At 51.9% G+C, this 17435-nt stretch overlaps 1 protein-coding gene across 1 annotated transcript in view; it reads right to left on the bottom strand.

The window, feature by feature from the left end:
• Positions 1-989: 989 nt before the first annotated feature.
• The window catches only part of ATG2A (autophagy related 2A), a 41141-nt gene continuing 24695 nt past the window's right edge, over positions 990-17435 (bottom strand). Inside the window, exons 26-42 of the mRNA XM_060269734.1 lie at positions 17021-17091; positions 16743-16819; positions 15686-15856; positions 14146-14272; positions 13056-13267; positions 12551-12780; positions 11239-11374; positions 9939-10145; positions 8848-8949; positions 6986-7070; positions 6461-6596; positions 5601-5673; positions 4753-4835; positions 4310-4431; positions 3184-3338; positions 2606-2761; positions 990-1634 (exon numbers count right to left, since the gene is read on the bottom strand). Coding sequence (XP_060125717.1) covers positions 1398-1634; positions 2606-2761; positions 3184-3338; positions 4310-4431; positions 4753-4835; positions 5601-5673; positions 6461-6596; positions 6986-7070; positions 8848-8949; positions 9939-10145; positions 11239-11374; positions 12551-12780; positions 13056-13267; positions 14146-14272; positions 15686-15856; positions 16743-16819; positions 17021-17091 — 2380 coding nt within the window. The 3' untranslated portion in view covers positions 990-1397. The remainder of the gene's footprint in view (positions 1635-2605; positions 2762-3183; positions 3339-4309; positions 4432-4752; positions 4836-5600; positions 5674-6460; positions 6597-6985; positions 7071-8847; positions 8950-9938; positions 10146-11238; positions 11375-12550; positions 12781-13055; positions 13268-14145; positions 14273-15685; positions 15857-16742; positions 16820-17020; positions 17092-17435) is intronic.

Below are 17435 nucleotides of genomic sequence, written 5' to 3'. Positions count from 1 at the left end.
TGGCAGCCAATCCCTGCCTGCTCCTTCCTTGCCACCCACACTTCCCGCAACATGCACACTCTCCCACCCAGCGGCTGCCCGGTGCGTCAAACCAGAAGGCACCCCGCCGGGGGACGGGGCGTCTGTTGTGCGCATGCGTTGCACGTCTGACGCACGATGCACACGTCGTGCTATGGAGCGGGTTGCCGGGGGGCGGTGTTCTGGAGAAACAAGGCAAGCCGCCAATTGCCTGAGGGCACTGGAGCACCGCCGCCGGGAACCCGCTTCGTAGCGTGACGTGTGCTTCTTCCTACTCAGGCAGAGCGGCGAGGGGCGTCTCCGCTGACGCCCCTCGCCGCTCCGCCTGAGTAGGAAGAAGACAAGGATAGGCTTGCCACGCGCTTTGTCTTCTTCCTACTCAGGTGGAGGCGGGGCGTCAGCGGCTCTCTGACCCGCCCCTTGCCTCTGCCTCACCAGGAAGAAGCGAGGGGCAAGGCCAGAAACATCGGGGCCTCCGCAATGGCGGTCACGCCGCTGCCACAGTAGCGAGGGAGCGCCGTGCTGCCCCCCCACAGAGTGGAGCCCGGGGCGCCCCCCTCCCGCTCTCCTATTGTGACACCCCTGCCCCCACCCCAGCACAGCACGCAATCTGGGCTCAGCCCTCCAGTCCTCCTTTATTGTGGAAGTATCTCTGGCTTTTGCAACATCCAGGCTGAAGGAAAGACGTTCTGGGGTGCCCAAAAAGCTTGTGCAGAACTTTTTGCTTCGCTGCTGGTCAGAATGAAACTGAATTGTGTGGTTGTGGCAGCCAGCGTTGTTCTCCCCACACACACACACACCAGCCCCCCCCCCCAAAAAAACATGGGTGCCTGCGTCTCTTGCTGCTTCTGTATCTGAAAGGAGTCGCGCCCCTGATCAGTACAGCACATCAAAACACTTTCTGACAGGGGAAAGCAGGGCCAAGAAAAGGACACTTCACCCCCTTACCCAATGTCTACAGAAGCAGGAGCTGAAAACAAGTCACGTCCTTTAATGTTCAGCCAACCTTCCTTCTCTCCCAATAACCCCAGAGAGAGAGGGAGACAGAGAGAGACCGAGAAAGAGAGACAAGTTGCAGCCTGCAGCTCATGCACCAAATGGATGGCAGAAGCTATACTCCTGACAAGTACAAAAACAAGGGCGAGGCAAGAGGAGGTGGCACCACCCTTGTGATGCCAGGCGTGCTGCTGGAGAGCGCGCCAATCCCGCCAAGCAGAAGCTCTTCCCCACCACGTGGTCCTTCTGCGGGTGGCAAGGCTGGCAAAGCGGGAGGCTGCGTCCTTTCTGTGGCCCTGCCAATGTCCTCAACGGGGTAGATAAAGAGGAACAGCCCCGCTTTTGAGCCCGGGTCAATGGAAGGCAGCAGTGGCGGCGCCCGGTCAGTCCTGAGCCTCTTCTGAGCGCCACTTCAGGGACTCCTCCTTCCGGGCGTCGGGCTTGATCTGGTTGCGCATACCGCCCAGGAGGTTGGAGGTGGCTTCCGAAGCCACGATGAGGGGCTTGACCACAGTGGGAGGGATCTGCCGCAGGACGCCTCCCACCGCCCCAGTGATTCCTTTCTGTTCGTGGCCACGGGTTGCCACGTCGCAGATGGCCTGGGCTGTGTCGATGACACCCTGGAGGAAGAAGAAGAAGAGGAGGAGTAGTTTGGATTTGATATCCTGCTTTATCACTACCCGAAGGAGTCTCAAAGCGGCTAACGATCTCCTTTCCCTTCCTCCCCCACAACAAACACTCTGTGAGGTGAGTGGGGCTGAGAGACTTCAGAGAAGTGTGACTAGCCCAAGGTCACCCAGCAGCTGCATGTGGAGGAGCGGGGAAGCGAACCCCGTTCACCAGATTATGAGTCTACCGCTTTTAACCACCACACCACACTGGTGTAGAGGAGGAGGAGAGAAGGATGGGGAGAGAGAGCATGCATCAGGGTCTGCCAGAGGGCTGTAATCAGGGTTTCTCCAACTTGGGTCTCCGGCTGTTATTGGACTACAGTTCCCATCATCCCTGACCCACTTGGCCTGCTAGCTATGGATGATGGGAGTTGTAGTCCAAAAACTGTTGGATACCCAAGTTGGGGAAACCCTGGCTGGAAGTATCATTCCTTTTCAAATATATAAAGATCATTAATTTACAAGGCAACATGTTTTCCTAGTTGAATTTTATGTAAGCTTCTGTTGTATATACACACACACACACACACACACACACACACACACACACACACACACATATATATATATATATATATATATATATATATATAGGGGGTGGCGTAAACAAATAGTAATGATATTCTGCTAATAGCGAACTCAGACAGTGAGTGCCGAAAGCGATGGAGCCAAAATGGGGCTGCTGGAAAACCAGAGGGAGCACTTGCTTGCCCAGAAGGACCCCATCATGTGCAGAAAGGGAAAAGGCCCCAAGGAAACTAACCCAAAAGCAGCTCAAGGGAGCCAGCCCAGCCCTGGATTTTGGAAGATTCAGGGCAGATAAAAGGAAGTGCTTCTTCACACAGCGCAGAGTTAACCCATGAAACTCACTCCCACAGGAGGCAGGGATGGCCCCCAACCTGGATGGCTCTAGGCCTTACCTCTCGCACAGTGTCATAGGCCTTGGCCACGCCTTCACGCAGGTCGGCAGGTTGCTGGCCGCGCCTCAGCTTGCGTGTGTGCTTCTTGTCCAGGAGGGTGCGGGTCATTGGGGGGGCGGTAGGGGACAGGATGTCGTAGACGGTCTCCGCTGTGGCCTGCAAGGGGGAGAGAAGGGATGGCAAACCAGGAAGGAGAGGCGGTTCTGAGAAACCCCCGTTGCCCTTGCGGGGACTAGCCCTCCCTCCACAATGCCTTCAAACATCTGAAGGGCTGTCGCATGGGAGATGAAGCAGGCTTGCTCTCGGCTGCTTTGGAGAGTAGGAACCGAGCTAACCGCTTCTAACGGCAAGGAAGGAGATTCCGACTAAACTTTCGGAGGAACTTTCTGAAGGCAAGAGCTGTTTGACAGTGAAATGGAGCTGTGGTTTAAGGGGTTGGACTAGATGGCCCCTTGGGAAACCCTCCCAACTCTACAGTTCTACGATCCCCTCCTCATCGCTAAGGGCTGGAGAAGATCGAGGGCAGCTGCCCCCCCTTGCAGACCACCCTTGCCCCTCTCAGACCACACAGCCCAAACCTGGATGGCCTGCACCAGGCGGTTGCTGAGCTCGAGGGCTGCGGACGCGGTTGAAGTGCCAAAGGAGGCTGCCCCACGCTGCAGGCCCCGGATGATCCGCCCGTCCTTGCGGTACTGCTCGATGGGCAGCCAGAAGAGGTCACGGAGGCCGTGAACTGGGAGGGAGAGAGAGAGAGAGAGAGAGAGAGAGAGGGAAGCACGGTTGCATGTCAGGCAAAACCATTCCTCTTTACCCAGGTCTATGGCTATTCAATAATCTATGGCCTGTAAAAGTGTGGAGAGAGAGGACTGTTATGATGATGATTATTATTAAGCTGTCTCTGTCTGTATGCTTTTTGCTATGTTTTTCCATTGATGTTTTGTAATGTGTTTCTAAAGTTGCACATCTCCCTGAGATCTTTTGATAAATTGAATTATTATTATTATTATTACTACTACTACTACTACTAAAGGTAAAGGGACCCCTGACCATTAGGTCCAGTCGTGACCGACTCTGGGGTTGCGCGCTCATCTCGCATTATTGGCCGAGGGAGCCGGCGTACAGCTTTCGGGTCATGTGGCCAGCATGACAAAGCCGCTTCTGGCGAACCAGAGCAGCACATGGAAACGCCGTTTACCTTCCCGCTGTAGCGGTTCCTATTTATCTACTTGCATTTTGACGTGCTTTTGAACTGCTAGGTTGGCAGGAGCTGGGACCGAGCAACAGGAGCTCACCCCGTCACAGGGATTCGAACCGCCGACCTTCTGATCAGCAAGCCCTAGGCTCAGTGGTTTAACCACAGCGCCACCTGGGTCCCTACTACTACTACTACTACTACTACTACTACTACTATTAACTGTGCTGCTGGATCAGGCCAAAGGGGGACTTACCTGGTCCAGCATGCTGCTTTCCACCATGGCCAACTGGGTGCACACTCCTCCCCAATGGGAAACCCACATGCAGGGATGGGAAGGCAACAGCTCGCTCTCCCCAGCAGTTGGGCGTTCAGAGGTAGACTGGGCCTGGGCCTGGAGGCTCCATCTAGTCCTCCTCATAACTACCCTCCTGTTTGTATATGTAGGTAGGCAGGAAGCCTTCCAACCCCCGACACATCCCCGGGCAATCTCCTCCTCCCGCCGGACTTACAGAGCTGCACCACGGAGTGCATAGGCCCCACGCCTCCCAGGATGCCCGGCAGCTGGTTCTTGCGGATGTCCGTCAGCCACTCGGTCAGGGCGTAGCTCACCACCTTCTCCACGCCCAGTAGCCTGAGGAGGCGGAGAAGCAGGAGGTCAGGGGGGGCCCCAAAGGGCAAGGCCCACCAGATCCGGCCCCCCAGGCCAGTGAAGCAAGTGAAGCCGTGGGGAGGGGCTGCCGGCAGAAGTGTCTCAGGCAGCGGGATGTGGAAGCACCTGCGGCTTTTCAGCCCAGCTTGGCAATGGATAAATGGGGCTGCCTCCGTTCAGATACTGTACTGGCTTCTTACTACGCACCACCAAGATGCTGGGGGTTTAGAGCCCCTCCTTGCCCTCCTCTCCACTGACACACCCCACCCAGCCAACGTAAAAAGGCCAAAGGTGGCTCCTCACCCGTGTCGACAGCAGAGCCTCTTAAGCTTGAGCTCAGAGCAGTTGAGCTGCGCCAGGCCGATGAGGATGCCGGCAAAGGTGCCCTAAGGAGAAATGGAGAGGATTTTTGTAGAGTGGGAAGGGACCCTGCAGGTCATCTAGGCCAACCCTCTGCAGTGCAGGAATTGAAAGCCTCAGGTGAAGGAGAGTCCACCTCCTCCCAAGGGAGTCCTCTCCACTATCAAAGAACTCTTAACCACCAGAAAGTTCTTCCTAAGAAGGGTGGACACTGACTCAGCGACCCCGCTGCCTCCTCCGGACAGGCACTCCCCTTCCCCACCCTCGGCCTTTGGGTCTCCAGATGTTTTGGACTACAATTCCCATCATCCCTGACTAGCTAAGGATGGAGTTGTAGTCCAAAAACAGCTGGAGACCCGAGTTTGGGAAAGCCTGGATTGATCTCTCTCCCCACCCCCATCCTTTCCTGGGCACAAGGGCCAGGCTTTAGAGCAGGCATCCCCAAACTGCGGCCCTCCAGATGTTTTGGCCTACAACTCCCATGATCCCTAGCTAACAGGTCCAGTTGTTGGGGAAGATGGGAATTGTAGTCCAAAACATCTGGAGGGCCGAAGTTTGGGGATGCCTGCTTTAGAGGGAAGAAAGAGGCAGCCTGGTGGGGACGCTATGCCAAGACCCTAAAACGCAGCCCCCTTGAGCTGTCCTGTCGCAAAAGCAACACCAGCTGGAATGAATGTCTGGAAGGTGGAGAGAGACTGAGCAGCAGCTCTGCAAAGGGGTCACTCATAGCAGACAAGAAAGTTCCCCAGGCCTGGGGAGGGAGGGGGGCTCCTGCGGACTCTGCTACTCACCACTTGGTCCACGGTCACATGCTTTCCCTGGTAGTCCAGCCAGATGGGCACTTCGGACGTGAACCGGAACTCTCTGAAGAGGGAGAAGCCAAGGAGAAGGGGAGATGCTTTTTCCCTTGTGGTGGGAAAATGCTGGCAGCAGTGCCGGCTACCACTCCAGTGGCCCATCTACTCTAGCATCCTGTTCTCACAATGGCCGTGTACATCTAAGAACCTAGAAAGCTAGATAGACTGCCCCTGGGCCTGGAGGTTCCATAAGCACCTAAGACCACCCTGCTGGATCAGGCCAACAGCCCATCTGGTCCATCATCCCTTTCTCACCGGAGCCAACCAGATGCCTCTGGGAAATCTTCAAGCAAGACCTCTGCCCTCCTGTGGTTTCCAACCAATGTTATTTAGAAGCATTTGTTTGTCTCCAGCTGTGGAGGCAGGCATAGCTGGGATGGCTAGCATCCTCCTCCTCCCTTCTACAGAACACACACCCTCCTACAACAAGCTGGGCGATGACTCTTGCAGCTCCCATTTCTCATACACATTATAAATTCTGCAGGGGAAGTGTGGCGTAGTGGTTAGTGTCAGATCACAACCTGGGAGACCAGGATTCAAATCCCCACAGGGATCACATGAACCTTGGGACGGGTCACTGCCTCTCAGCCTAACCTACCTCACAGGGCTGTTGTGGGGCAGAAAGAAAATGTGGAGCAGGGGAGCCATAAATGCTGCCTTGAGCTCCTTGGAGGAAAAGTAGGATGCAAATATAGCAATTGATAGAATTCCGCACTAAGACTGCAGGTTGCCCCTGCTGCCCCCAACATCCACACGCCCCATCCTTTCAGGCTCCCCACGTCAAGCGCTTGTACCGGAAGTAAATGGGCTGGTCGGAGGAGGAAGAGGAGGCGTTGGACAAGGAGCTGTTTTCGCTGGCCGTGGTCTCCATTGAGGCTGTCATCTCCCCCTCCGCTCCCTCAGGCTCTTTCCCCAAGGACTCTGTGCGACCTATGGTGTGGAAGAGCAGCATTGGGCAATATGAGAGAGAGAGAGAAGAGGGGCAACTCTGGGGGTTCCTCTAGGCAGCCTCTGCCATCCCTGTGACACTCTAGATCAGGCATAGGCAACCTTGGCTCTCCAGACGTTTTGGAACTACAACTCCCATGATCCCTAGCTAACAAGGCCAGTGGTCAGGGATCATGGGAGTTGCAGTTCCAAAACATCTGGAGAGCCAAGGTTGCCTATGCCTGCTCTAGATGTTGTTGAACTACAACCCCCATCATCCCCCAACAAGCATGGCCAACAAGCAGCCATGGTGAGGAGGGTGGTGCAGAACTGGGGAAGCCTTCCTCCTCCTCCAGGGAAAGGAAGATCCTCCTGGGAAGCCAGACACTCACCTTCCGAGCCAGCCTCGCAGGGCACGACGGGGTTAATGCTGGCAGCCACACTGGTGAAGAAGTCCTTGAGGAAGAACAAGGCATCCTGGAGCAAAAGCAAGGAGAAAGCAGGAACCAATAATAATAATTATTATTTAGTATCAACCCTGGCGATCAATGGGGTGACAGATGTCACAGCCAGATCGCCCTCACAGATTGGGGGATATCGCCAGACAGGAGGACATAGCCCGCGTGAAATCTGGGATGTTTTTAGGGGAGCAGGTGTATCGGTCTGCACCAGCCCGTTACCTGGCGGATATCCACTACGTGGAATACCGCAGACTAATTACTGCAGCTAGACTGAATGTCCTTGATTCGGCGGTTTTGAGGGGAAGATTTGGAGGAGTCCCATACGGTCAGAGAATGTGCCATTGTGCCTTGGGTGAGGTAGAATCCACAGAACACATTCTACTGAGTTGTCCCTTTTATAATGATTTAAGGCAATATCTTATAGACCCGTATTTATCTCAGTTTAGTTCCCGACCAAGAGAACGGCAGGCAGCATATTTGCTAAACAAGCCCACTGGGAAAATAACCTTCTCAGTGGCTAAATTCCTCTTCCTGGCGCTCAAGTGTCGGAAACGTATAATCGAATGTCTTGATGTGGGTTATCTGTAGGAGGTTTAGTAGCGTGGTCATACCCCATTTATGTATCCCTCTGATGCCTTCAGTTTTATATTTTTATATTTTTATGTACCCCTCTGATGCCTTCAGTTTTGTATGTTTATCTTTGTATTGAGAAATGTTTTTTTGTTTCTGACTATCGGTCGAATAAAGTATATTGATTGATTATAATTTAGTATTTCTATCCCGCCTTTCTCTCAACCTGGGATTCAAGGTGGCTTACAACATTTGGGAATAATAATAAAAAATGCAAAGGAATAGAAACTAACAATAATTAAAATGCATCAAAACACATTTAGAACCAGCAATCCAAATTTGTTTTGATCCCTGTGTATTTCCATCCTGTGCTACTTCTATTTTCATAGCAGGCATACAATAAATCTAGCAGTTACTATTATCACCCTCGGAAGCTCCAGCGCAGACATCTCCAGTTTGGGCAAACTGGGAGGGAGAAGAGGAGGAATCCACCTTGCTTGGTCTTGCCAGGTCCACCCCTCCCATCCCGAAAGGAAACCACTACGCTCAAAGTCACCAGACATTGGACACCTCTAGGGATGGGTGCTTTTAGAGGTGTGGTGCATGGCCTTGTCTGAGCATTTTACCCATCACCAGAGGGATTTGAGGGGGGTTACAGAACAAAACCATTTTGATGTTGTACGGTTTCAGTTTATACACTTTATTAGGCCCCCCAACAATGCATGCCTCTGCCGTATCGATATGTGATGCTTCGAAAAGGTCCCTTTGCAGAATCTATTTTATTACAATGTCTGTCCTGAAGCATCTGTTCGTTTTATTCTACTGCAATAATGTGCTCCACACAGTCACAGTTTCTTATTTCTTTACTGTTTGCATGCTGCTGTGTTTGAAAACTTACTAAATTCATGTTTTAAAAAACAAAACAGCTCAGTTGGTGGAGCATGAGACCTTTAATCTCGGGGCTGTGGGTTCGGGCCCCACATTGGGCAAAAGATTCCTGCATTGCAAGCGGCTCGACTAGACGATCCCTTTCCAACTCTACAAATTCTATGATGCTAGGACCAAGCCAGGCATCCGAGCCACAGCCACAGGCAGCCGTTTTGGCTATGCATATCCTTCTCTTGTGGGAGGGCAGGGAGCTCCGAGCGCAGGGGTGCTCCCAAACAAAGCGCCCCCCCCACCGTCCCCTACAGAGCACCTAACCCCAACCCCACCCTCCTCACCTGGTCAATGTTGAGCCTGAGTGGCATCAAGGAGACACGAAGACAGCACTCAGGACCCCCCAGACCAGACTCAGGGCAGACATGCAGGGCTTTGATGGTGAGCTGTGAAGAAAGAGGGGGGGGTCAGTCTTGCGATGGCCTCCAGTGACAGAAGACGGTGGAGCTTTCCAGAGGCTGAGCTTCAGCAGCACCAAATCCCCCTACCCACAAGACTGTTTCACTCTCAGACTCCAGGCCAGGCTGAACTACCAGAGTCTCATCAGGCCTCCAAGATCCAGGCGGGTTTATTTATTCCGCAACATTTATATACCGCTGGTTGTTGTAAGGGGGGGGGGGACACACACACCCTCAAAGCTGTTTACAAAAAGAACAATGAAATTGCTGATAAACAGATAATTAAAACATTCGGAGAGGGATCAAAAATAAACTAAAATCAGGTTAAGGCACACGTCAACATTCTACGTATCCGGACAGAGTTGTCTAATCCAAAATGTCTTTAGCGGGAGTACTGTGAAGGTGCCTGCCTGATGACAACAACAGGCAGGGAGTTCCAAAGTACCACACCGAAAGATCAATTTCTTACAAATGCAGAAGGGGTATTATGTGGCACCTGAAGCAATGCTAGTTCTGCAGCTCGAAGCGGTCGAAAGGGCATTAAGCCCATCTTGCAAGCAAAATAGTCCCAAGTTGTTAAGGGCTTTCTATCTATATTAATAGCAACACCTTGAACCCGGGTCCAGCAGCAAACTGGCAAATGGAAGATCACTCCGCCCAGGGGTGATATATATGCTGAGAAGGCCTCATTCCTGTCAGCAACCGCGCTGCAGCATTCTGCACTGACTTCAGCTTCCGGATCGAGAGCAAGGGATGTCCCCACATCAAGCGCACTGCAGTAATCTAGTACTGAAGGCCCCCCCCCCCAAAAAATAAGCGTACAGGAAAGGGGATCATCTTCTAGACTTTTCCAGTCCAAGGAGAGACGGAGACAGCCAAGAGCCAGGGGAGAGGTCTGCTCCTTGGTGCTCACCAGCAACGCAACCCACAACCCCCCACCTGCTCTCAGCTCCTCCTGCTGCTGCTGCCCCCCGTACCATGTTGGAGTGGGCTCGGCGTGGCATGCACTCGCTGCTGTACAGGTAGAGGAACTTGTTGATCTGAGAGGAGGCCAGGCGGTCTCGGATCTCCAGCTCCTGGACAATGAAGACCTGTCTGGCCACGGGCTGCTCTTCCAACTCCACGGAGGGTTTCTCAGATGTGCCGCTGCTGCTGCTGGGGTAAGTTTCATGCTGGAAACTCACCTGGAGAGGAGGGGAGAGGTGAGGGCAGGTGAGGTCACCATTTTGTCCCACTTCCCCCACACACACACTGTTGTTGTTGTTGTTGTTGTTGTTGTTGTTGTTGTTGTTGTTGTTGTTTGCCAATTAATTTTTATTCATTTTCAAATTTGTAACACATTGAAACCAAATTAAAATTAATACCGGCTTCCCCCTCTCTCAGGTTTATTCCAATTTTTTGGAATCCACTTTTACATGCTGTTTATTTTACAGATTTATCCGTAATTGACATCTTTTTTTTTTTTAAAAAAAGCAAATTCCTCATCCCTCAGCTATTCCCCTTTACCAACACCTGGTTACAGATAAAACAAAATTATATCAAGGAACGACAAGTGAGGTTGCAATAATTTTAAATCGTTTGTTCTCCTCTCCAACTTGCATGTTAGTTTCATTTTCTTATTCCGGATAATTTCCAGCTTCTGCCTGTTTGTGTGCACCCTTCCAGGGGAGGCTTTTCCTTTCCCCCACTGTTTTGATTCATTCACCTGTCCTCAAAGGAAGCTCAGGGTGGTGTATGCTGCCCCCCCCCACTTTTCTTCTCACAAACAACCCTAAGAGGTAGGCCAGGCCAAGAGACTAAGAATGACCCAGGGTCACCAAGTGGGGTTTTTTGGTACATATTGTAGTCCTAGCCCAGCACTCCCCCCCCCACCGATGCCCCGGTGTTTCCAAACCTCTTTCCTTTCAGATCTCTTGCATCCCACCCACCAACCAACAGAGCGATTCCCTGCCTTGTAAGGACAGCCGTTCTCACAAGGGCCTTTCTGGAGAAATTTTTATTTTATTTTATTTTCATCCTAAAACCTCAGGGTGGTTCACGGAATAAAATACAGGAGAAGAAACATGCAAGTAATTAAAACGAAACAGCAGAACAATAACCCACCCCTTCCTACAGGCACATTTAAAAGACTGTCTAATCAGCCAAAGGCCTGGTTGAAGAGGAACGCTTTCACCTAAATATATATATATAATGAAGGTGCCTGGTGAACCCATTTAAAACGCGAAGGAGCCCCTTGAGCAGCGAGTAAGGCCCCCATCCTGAGCCACCAGCTCTCACCTTTGTCAGCTGGATCTCCATCAACAGGTCATGGATGCGGCTGGTGCCCCCCTGAGCCCGCCAGGTGTTCTGGGGCCGGTTGGTGACAGAGGATCGGGACGGGGACGAGCGGGCACTGGAAAGAGACGGCTTCGTCCTGGAGAAGGAGATGGGGAGCGAGAGCTTGTTAAAGTCAACGGATGAGACTTGCTCCTCCGCCCCGCCAGCCATAAGAACAGACTAGAAAAGCCTGCTGGGCGGATGGCAAATGGCCCAGTCCAGAATCCTGTTCTCATAAATGGCCAACTAGATGCATCAACGGGAAACCGGCAAGCACAAGAAAACTCTCCCTCCTTTTGGTTTCCAGAAACAGAATTGCAGATGTCTAAAATCGTGGCCTAATTTTGCAGCTGCCCCTTACTTATCTAACATCACTAACAAAGCCTATCAATGGGCCTTTTCTAGAGCCCGTTTTGAGGCAATGCCCTCAGCTGTGCTGTACGGCAAATTAATGTGGGTACCAATTCATAAGGTAGAATCTGTCACTCACATCCTTTTATTTTGTGAATTATATAGTGAAGAACGAGCTCGACTTATTTTACCCCTTTTATCAAAATTTATACCCTTACAATTATACCCTTATTTGGAATTCTCCTCCGAAATCTTACAAAAATTCCTTCTGGAAGATTCCTCAAGTCTAGTATCATATGATGTGGCCAAATTCTGCACTTTAGCTATTAAGAAACGTAAATCTCTTCTATTGAATAATACATTGCAAATTCCTTTAGTGTAACTGTTCTGCTTCTGGTGATGTTATTGCTGATTTTTTGTTTGAAATTTTGGTACTTTGTATTGCTGGCTTTTGCTGTAATAAAACTGAACTGAGAACTGGTTTCCAGAAACTGGCACAGGCAACTCCCCATTTATACAGGGGGCCTCTGTGCGTGTAACTGAAATTGTGTGTATTGGGAAGACCCTGGAGAGTCCTAGTGTCTTGCAAGGAGACCCCTCCCCAAAGTCCAAAGAGGATGTCCTCTTTGGGCTCTAGGGAGGGTCTCCTCGCAAGCCAGAAGGGCAGCGGGCCTTGCACCGCTGACATGCAGGGAGGGAGTGACGGCTGCTGCACTTCCCCGCATGTCGGCTGTTAGGCAAGGAGACTTCCACAAAGCCCCTCTGGCTCACAAGAAGACCTACCCTGGAGCCCGAACAGGACATCCTCTTCAAGCTTTAAGGATGGTCTCCTTGCGAACCAGGAGGACCTTCGGGGGGGATTAATTTTTTAAAAAAACAGGTGGCAGAGCAACAGGTAGGCAGCTGAGGGCGAGCGGCTCACCTGGGTGAGTGGGCGTGGCCCGAGGCAGAGCGCCCCAGCCCAAAGTCCCTCCCGCCATAGAGATGCCAGACCACCGAGATCTCCCGCATCATCACCCGGCTCTCGGGGACCGGGAAGCGCGAGGGGGCCTTCAGGAGGTCTGTGCTCCCCAGGGGGCGGGAAAAGTGCCCCTCCTGGATGCGAACGGGGCCTTCCAAGAGCTTCGTCACCACCGGCTCCCCGTCTCGGGGCTGCGGAGAGAGGAGGAGGCAGGATCAGAGCACATAGAGGCAGGATCAGAGCACATAGTTCCCAGAAACTGGTATTTAGGAGCATCCAGCCCCGGATAGCGCCTCTTAAAATAAGCCATCAATAGCGCCTCTTAAAAGCCATCCAAGCTGGAAGCTATCGCTGCCTTCAGAGAGGTGGTTCGGCAAGGGCCCTTGCTTTGCCAAATCCACAGAAATAAAGACTTGGCTCCAGAGACAGCGGATGGCCTGAGGCTTGCAGAAGGGCCGGTCCTTACCGGGATTCCGGTGCCTGGGGCATCCAGGATGCAGAAGTCGTCTGTGGCTTCGCTCTCGCCCTCGCTGTCCTCCGAAGGGCTGAAGTCCAGCCCCTCCCCGACGGGGGCAGGTGGTGGGGCCGGGGTCTTTCCTGCCTTGCCCATGGCTCCGTTCTCCCCAGGGAACAGGTAGACAGAAACCGGGGACGGCTGCCGCCTGAGCCCGGAGTCACCTGGGAAAGGGGGAAAGGTTATATTAAGCGGGGCAAGTCCCATTCAGCTCTGAGCCACCCTCCGCTGCCAGGGAGGACCAGCAGGAAGGATGCAAAAGGCGCAGCTAGAGGTGGGATCAAGGGGAAGCATTCTCTCAGGACACAAGACAAGAAAACTTGTCGCATGTTAGAGTGGATGGTTTTGTCAGGGGTTATATTAGAGTGGATGAGTTTATACATAGCTGACAGATGAAGAACCGGAAGTTCTTTATTTTCTCAACTATTTTTTCCTTTTTTCTTTCTTTCATTATTTCCTGTTTTTTCTTCCCTTTCCCACTTTATTCCTACTCTCTCTCTCTCATTCTCTTTTTTTCTTCTTTCCTTGTCTTTTTATATAGATCAATGTTTTCATTTTGATAAAAAAAAGATATTTGATGATAATCATTGTCAGTTGGAGAAATCCTTCTCCAACTGCTAATAAAATTCATTTTTTAAAAAAACCCTCAAAAAGGCTCATTTGCTGATAATAATTGTTACTACCAGACTGGGAACCTCAGGCCTGAAGGCAGAATCATAGAATCACAGGAAGAATCATTGGAAGGGTCCTGAGGGTCATCTAGTCCAACCCCCTGCCTCCTGGCCTCTCTACTTGGCCCTTGTCTACCTTGCACCACCCAACCCCTCGCCTGCTTTTGCCTGGCTGGAACTGTGACGCTGCTCCTGCTGCTTGCTTGCTAGGAAGATGGAGAGAGCTGTTGCTCCACACCCCTGGTCCCAGCTGATCATCACCCTGCCATATCTTGCCTCAATGCTTGGTGAAGAATCGCTACCCAGCAGCATCCAGGGAAATCCAAGCGTCCCCTTCTGCACCCTCCCCCCTCCTGTTTGCTCCTCCTTACCCATCTCTCCGGCCAGTTCCTGGAGGCTGCGCTCCGTGTCAATGAGGGCGTCTGTGAGGTCTTGCTGGTTGATTGCTGCAGTCTCAGCAGGCGGGCACGACGGCAGCGACGCCGGGCTCTCAGACAACTAGCAGGGCACAGAAGAGGGCGTGAGCGCCCTGGAAGCAGCAAGGGCGAGAGCAGGGCGCCCATCTGAGGGGGGGCTGCTCACCAATGAATTTGCATTAAGTTTCAAAACTTTTAAACAAATTGAATTCCAGTGGACCTCCAATTTTATACAAAGTCGACTTCCCACCCTTCTTCCGTTCCCTCCCTTTCCTGCTGCGCGACGTAACATTTTATCATTAATCTTTAATCCTTTATCATCCGCGGCCGCCTGTTTCAAAACAAAATCCTGCTCGCGCTTTTAATTAACTCTATAATATATGCCAGAGTCAAAATAAGGGTACCAATATCACTCTGAAAAACTGAGGGGGGGGGTTGCTTTCAAGTCTCACTAGCCGCTTCATCTGCATTTTTAGCTGTAAGTTGTGCAAATTACTGAATAGGGAGCTAGGCATTTTATTAGATTGATTCATTTAATGGGATGATTGGTTGATGTATGGTGGTGGGGAAGAATGAGTTGATTTTCTTTTGCTTCATTGTGAATCAGGTGTTTTGTTGGTTTTTTAAAAAGTGAAATTTATACTTTTTAGCTCATTTCCGTTTTTAATTATTTTGCTTCCTGAACTTTTAGGGGATGCTTGGATTTAGTCCATTTTTTCGCAGCTGATTTTTATGTGGCAATGTTTTTTTCTGATACTGACGAGGATACTCTATTTAGTTAATGTCAGAGGGTCGTCGTGGCTACTCTAGAGTAACTCCGCTTGAGTCCAGTTTGTCTTTATAGACTTTTATTGTGCAAGGTATTTACAGCGCAGAGATAGCTTATAAAACATGACCTCTCATTCCGAATCAGAATCCGGCAATGGCGTACGTCTGTTCTTACGCTAGCAAAGTAGTCGGGGCACCCCAAAACGCCTCCCCCTTGACCTGCGTCGCGGTGCTCTACTTAACTCTTGTGCCGGAAGGAGCAATGCCCTCTGTCTCCTCCCTGTCAGGGTAGTGGCAGGCTCTCCAGCATCCCTGAGCCCTTGCCCGCATCTCTCCGCCCCGAGCTTTCCCATTGTTCCGCACGCTGGTTTCTCTCTCCCTCCGAGTCTCCCCCCTCCCCCCTGGCTGCTTCAGACCCACTGCTGCTCCCTGTGCTTGGCGAGGTGGACGTCAGGATGGTGGGGGCTGGCTCCCTGTAGGGAGTCACCCTTACAGTTAAGTTTTATGGAACGTAGAAATACTCTCCTTTTCGTTTTGTCATTTGCTGTTTATTTAAGATGTTTTAACCTATCTTCTAAACTGCTTTAAAGGCTTTCGTTTAACTACGAGCGGTATATAAATGGTCCAAATAAAAACTAAAAACATAAGCTTACGGTTGGAGGTGGCAGCAACCCCAGGCCCCATTTCAACTGCCCCACACACACCCCCACGCCCACTTGGCACTCACCTGCACCTTCTGGCCGGCGATTTCTGTGGGGCTGTCGTGGTGGGGCGGGGGGTGCAAGTCCCCATTGTTCACCACGTACTGGATGAGGTTGGCGAGGGCCGCACAGGAATCTGCGCAGGTGTGCACATGGACCACATTGTTGGAGCAGCGGAGCTCAAACAGAGGGCGGGTCTGCACCAAAGCAGGAGAGAGAGAGAGTGTGTGTGTGTTAAAGAAAGAAAGAAAAGAAATCGCCCCAGACAGATGTCTTCCTGCTGGCCACCAGTCTGCATGTTTAAAACGAGGATTGGAGAAATTCATGGGCTATCGATGGCTGCTGGCCACAGCAGCTGTGCTCTGCCTGGCCATCTAATATGATAAAATGTGGTACGTGTATTAAATGTTCATGGAGGAGGAAGCTATTGTTAAGGAAGACGAGGCCACTGATGGCAACTAGCCAGGGTGGTTTTGCTCCATGGTTAGAGGCAGGAATGCTTCTGAATAATACCACAGGAGAGGAGAGGGTGCTTCTGCTTGGATCCTTGTGCTTGCTTTCCCACAAGCATATGGGCAGCCACTGAGAGAACAATGCTCTGGAGGGTAGAACTCGAACAAGGGGCTTCAAGTTACAAGGAAGGAGATTTCCTACTAAACATCTGGAAGAACTTTCTGACAGTCAGAGCTGTTCCACAGTGGAACGGACTCCCTGGGGAGGCGGTGGACTCTCCTTCCTTGCAAATTTTTTAAGCAGAGGTTGGGTGGCCAACCGTCAGGGATGCTTTAGCTAAGATCCCTGCATTGCAGGGGGTTGGACTGGATGACCTTTGGGGGTCCCTTCCAACTCTATGAGTCTATGACAAGAGGCCTGATCCAGGAAGCTCGTCTTAGGTTATTTTTGCCCACGTCTCAAAAGGAGATGGAAGACGTTGTTCCCATCAGCCCCTTTCCCAGCCCTGATGAGTCAGGACTTCTGCTCCCCACGGAAGGGAGTTCCACAGAAAGCAAGCAACTTTAGAGACGCAAACCCTCCTTGGAAGGTGGCTCCTCGCGTCCCCCATAAAGGCCTCTTGGAACTCACCAGCTTCCCTGTCGTGGCTCCCTTGAACGTGGTGATCACCAGCTCCAGAAGGTCCACATCCACAACGCAAACATAATCTGAGACCGGGAGATAGAGAGAGGAACATTACTTTCCAGCGTCAGAGAAGCTGCTCTGCCTGCAGAAGGTCCCAGATTTGACCACTGGCACCTCTCCAGGTAAAGGTGAGGATGCTGAACTAGATGGCCCTGGGCCTGATCCAGCAGGCTCCCCTCCTTCATGTTCTTATGTAGGTGAGAGCCAAAGCCTGGCAACGTTACCTCTCCTCAGGTCGCCCATCTCTGTGTCGCATTTGTTTGAGAGGTAAAGGGCCGAGTCGTCCAAAATGAACCTGTGGGGAGAACAGGGCAGCTGGTTAGCAGCATCCTGGGGGGGGGGGAACAGGTCAAGAGGAGCCAAGAGCTGCTTACGCTGTGCCTGCAGAAACGGGGGGTGTTCCAAAGGCGGAAGGCACCTGATCTGCAGCGCCCACTCCCACTTTGCCAGCGAGTTGCGCCAACCAAGGAAGAGGCTTTGCCCACAGCTATCTCTGAGCGCTCAGGGGTGGTGGTAAGGCCCTCTAGATGCTGTTGTGGGGGCTATAACTAACTCCCATCATCCCCAGTGGTGAGAAATGCTGCTGAAGGCTGGGGGGACCCAGGGGTGAAATCCCCGACTTACTAGGTGGCTTTGGGC

This window comes from Zootoca vivipara, chromosome 17 (genome assembly GCF_963506605.1).
Source record: "Zootoca vivipara chromosome 17, rZooViv1.1, whole genome shotgun sequence".
Taxonomy (NCBI): Eukaryota; Metazoa; Chordata; class Lepidosauria; order Squamata; family Lacertidae; genus Zootoca; species Zootoca vivipara.
Note: the sequence above shows the minus strand (reverse complement) of the source record. Positions and strands in the feature narration are given on the sequence as shown.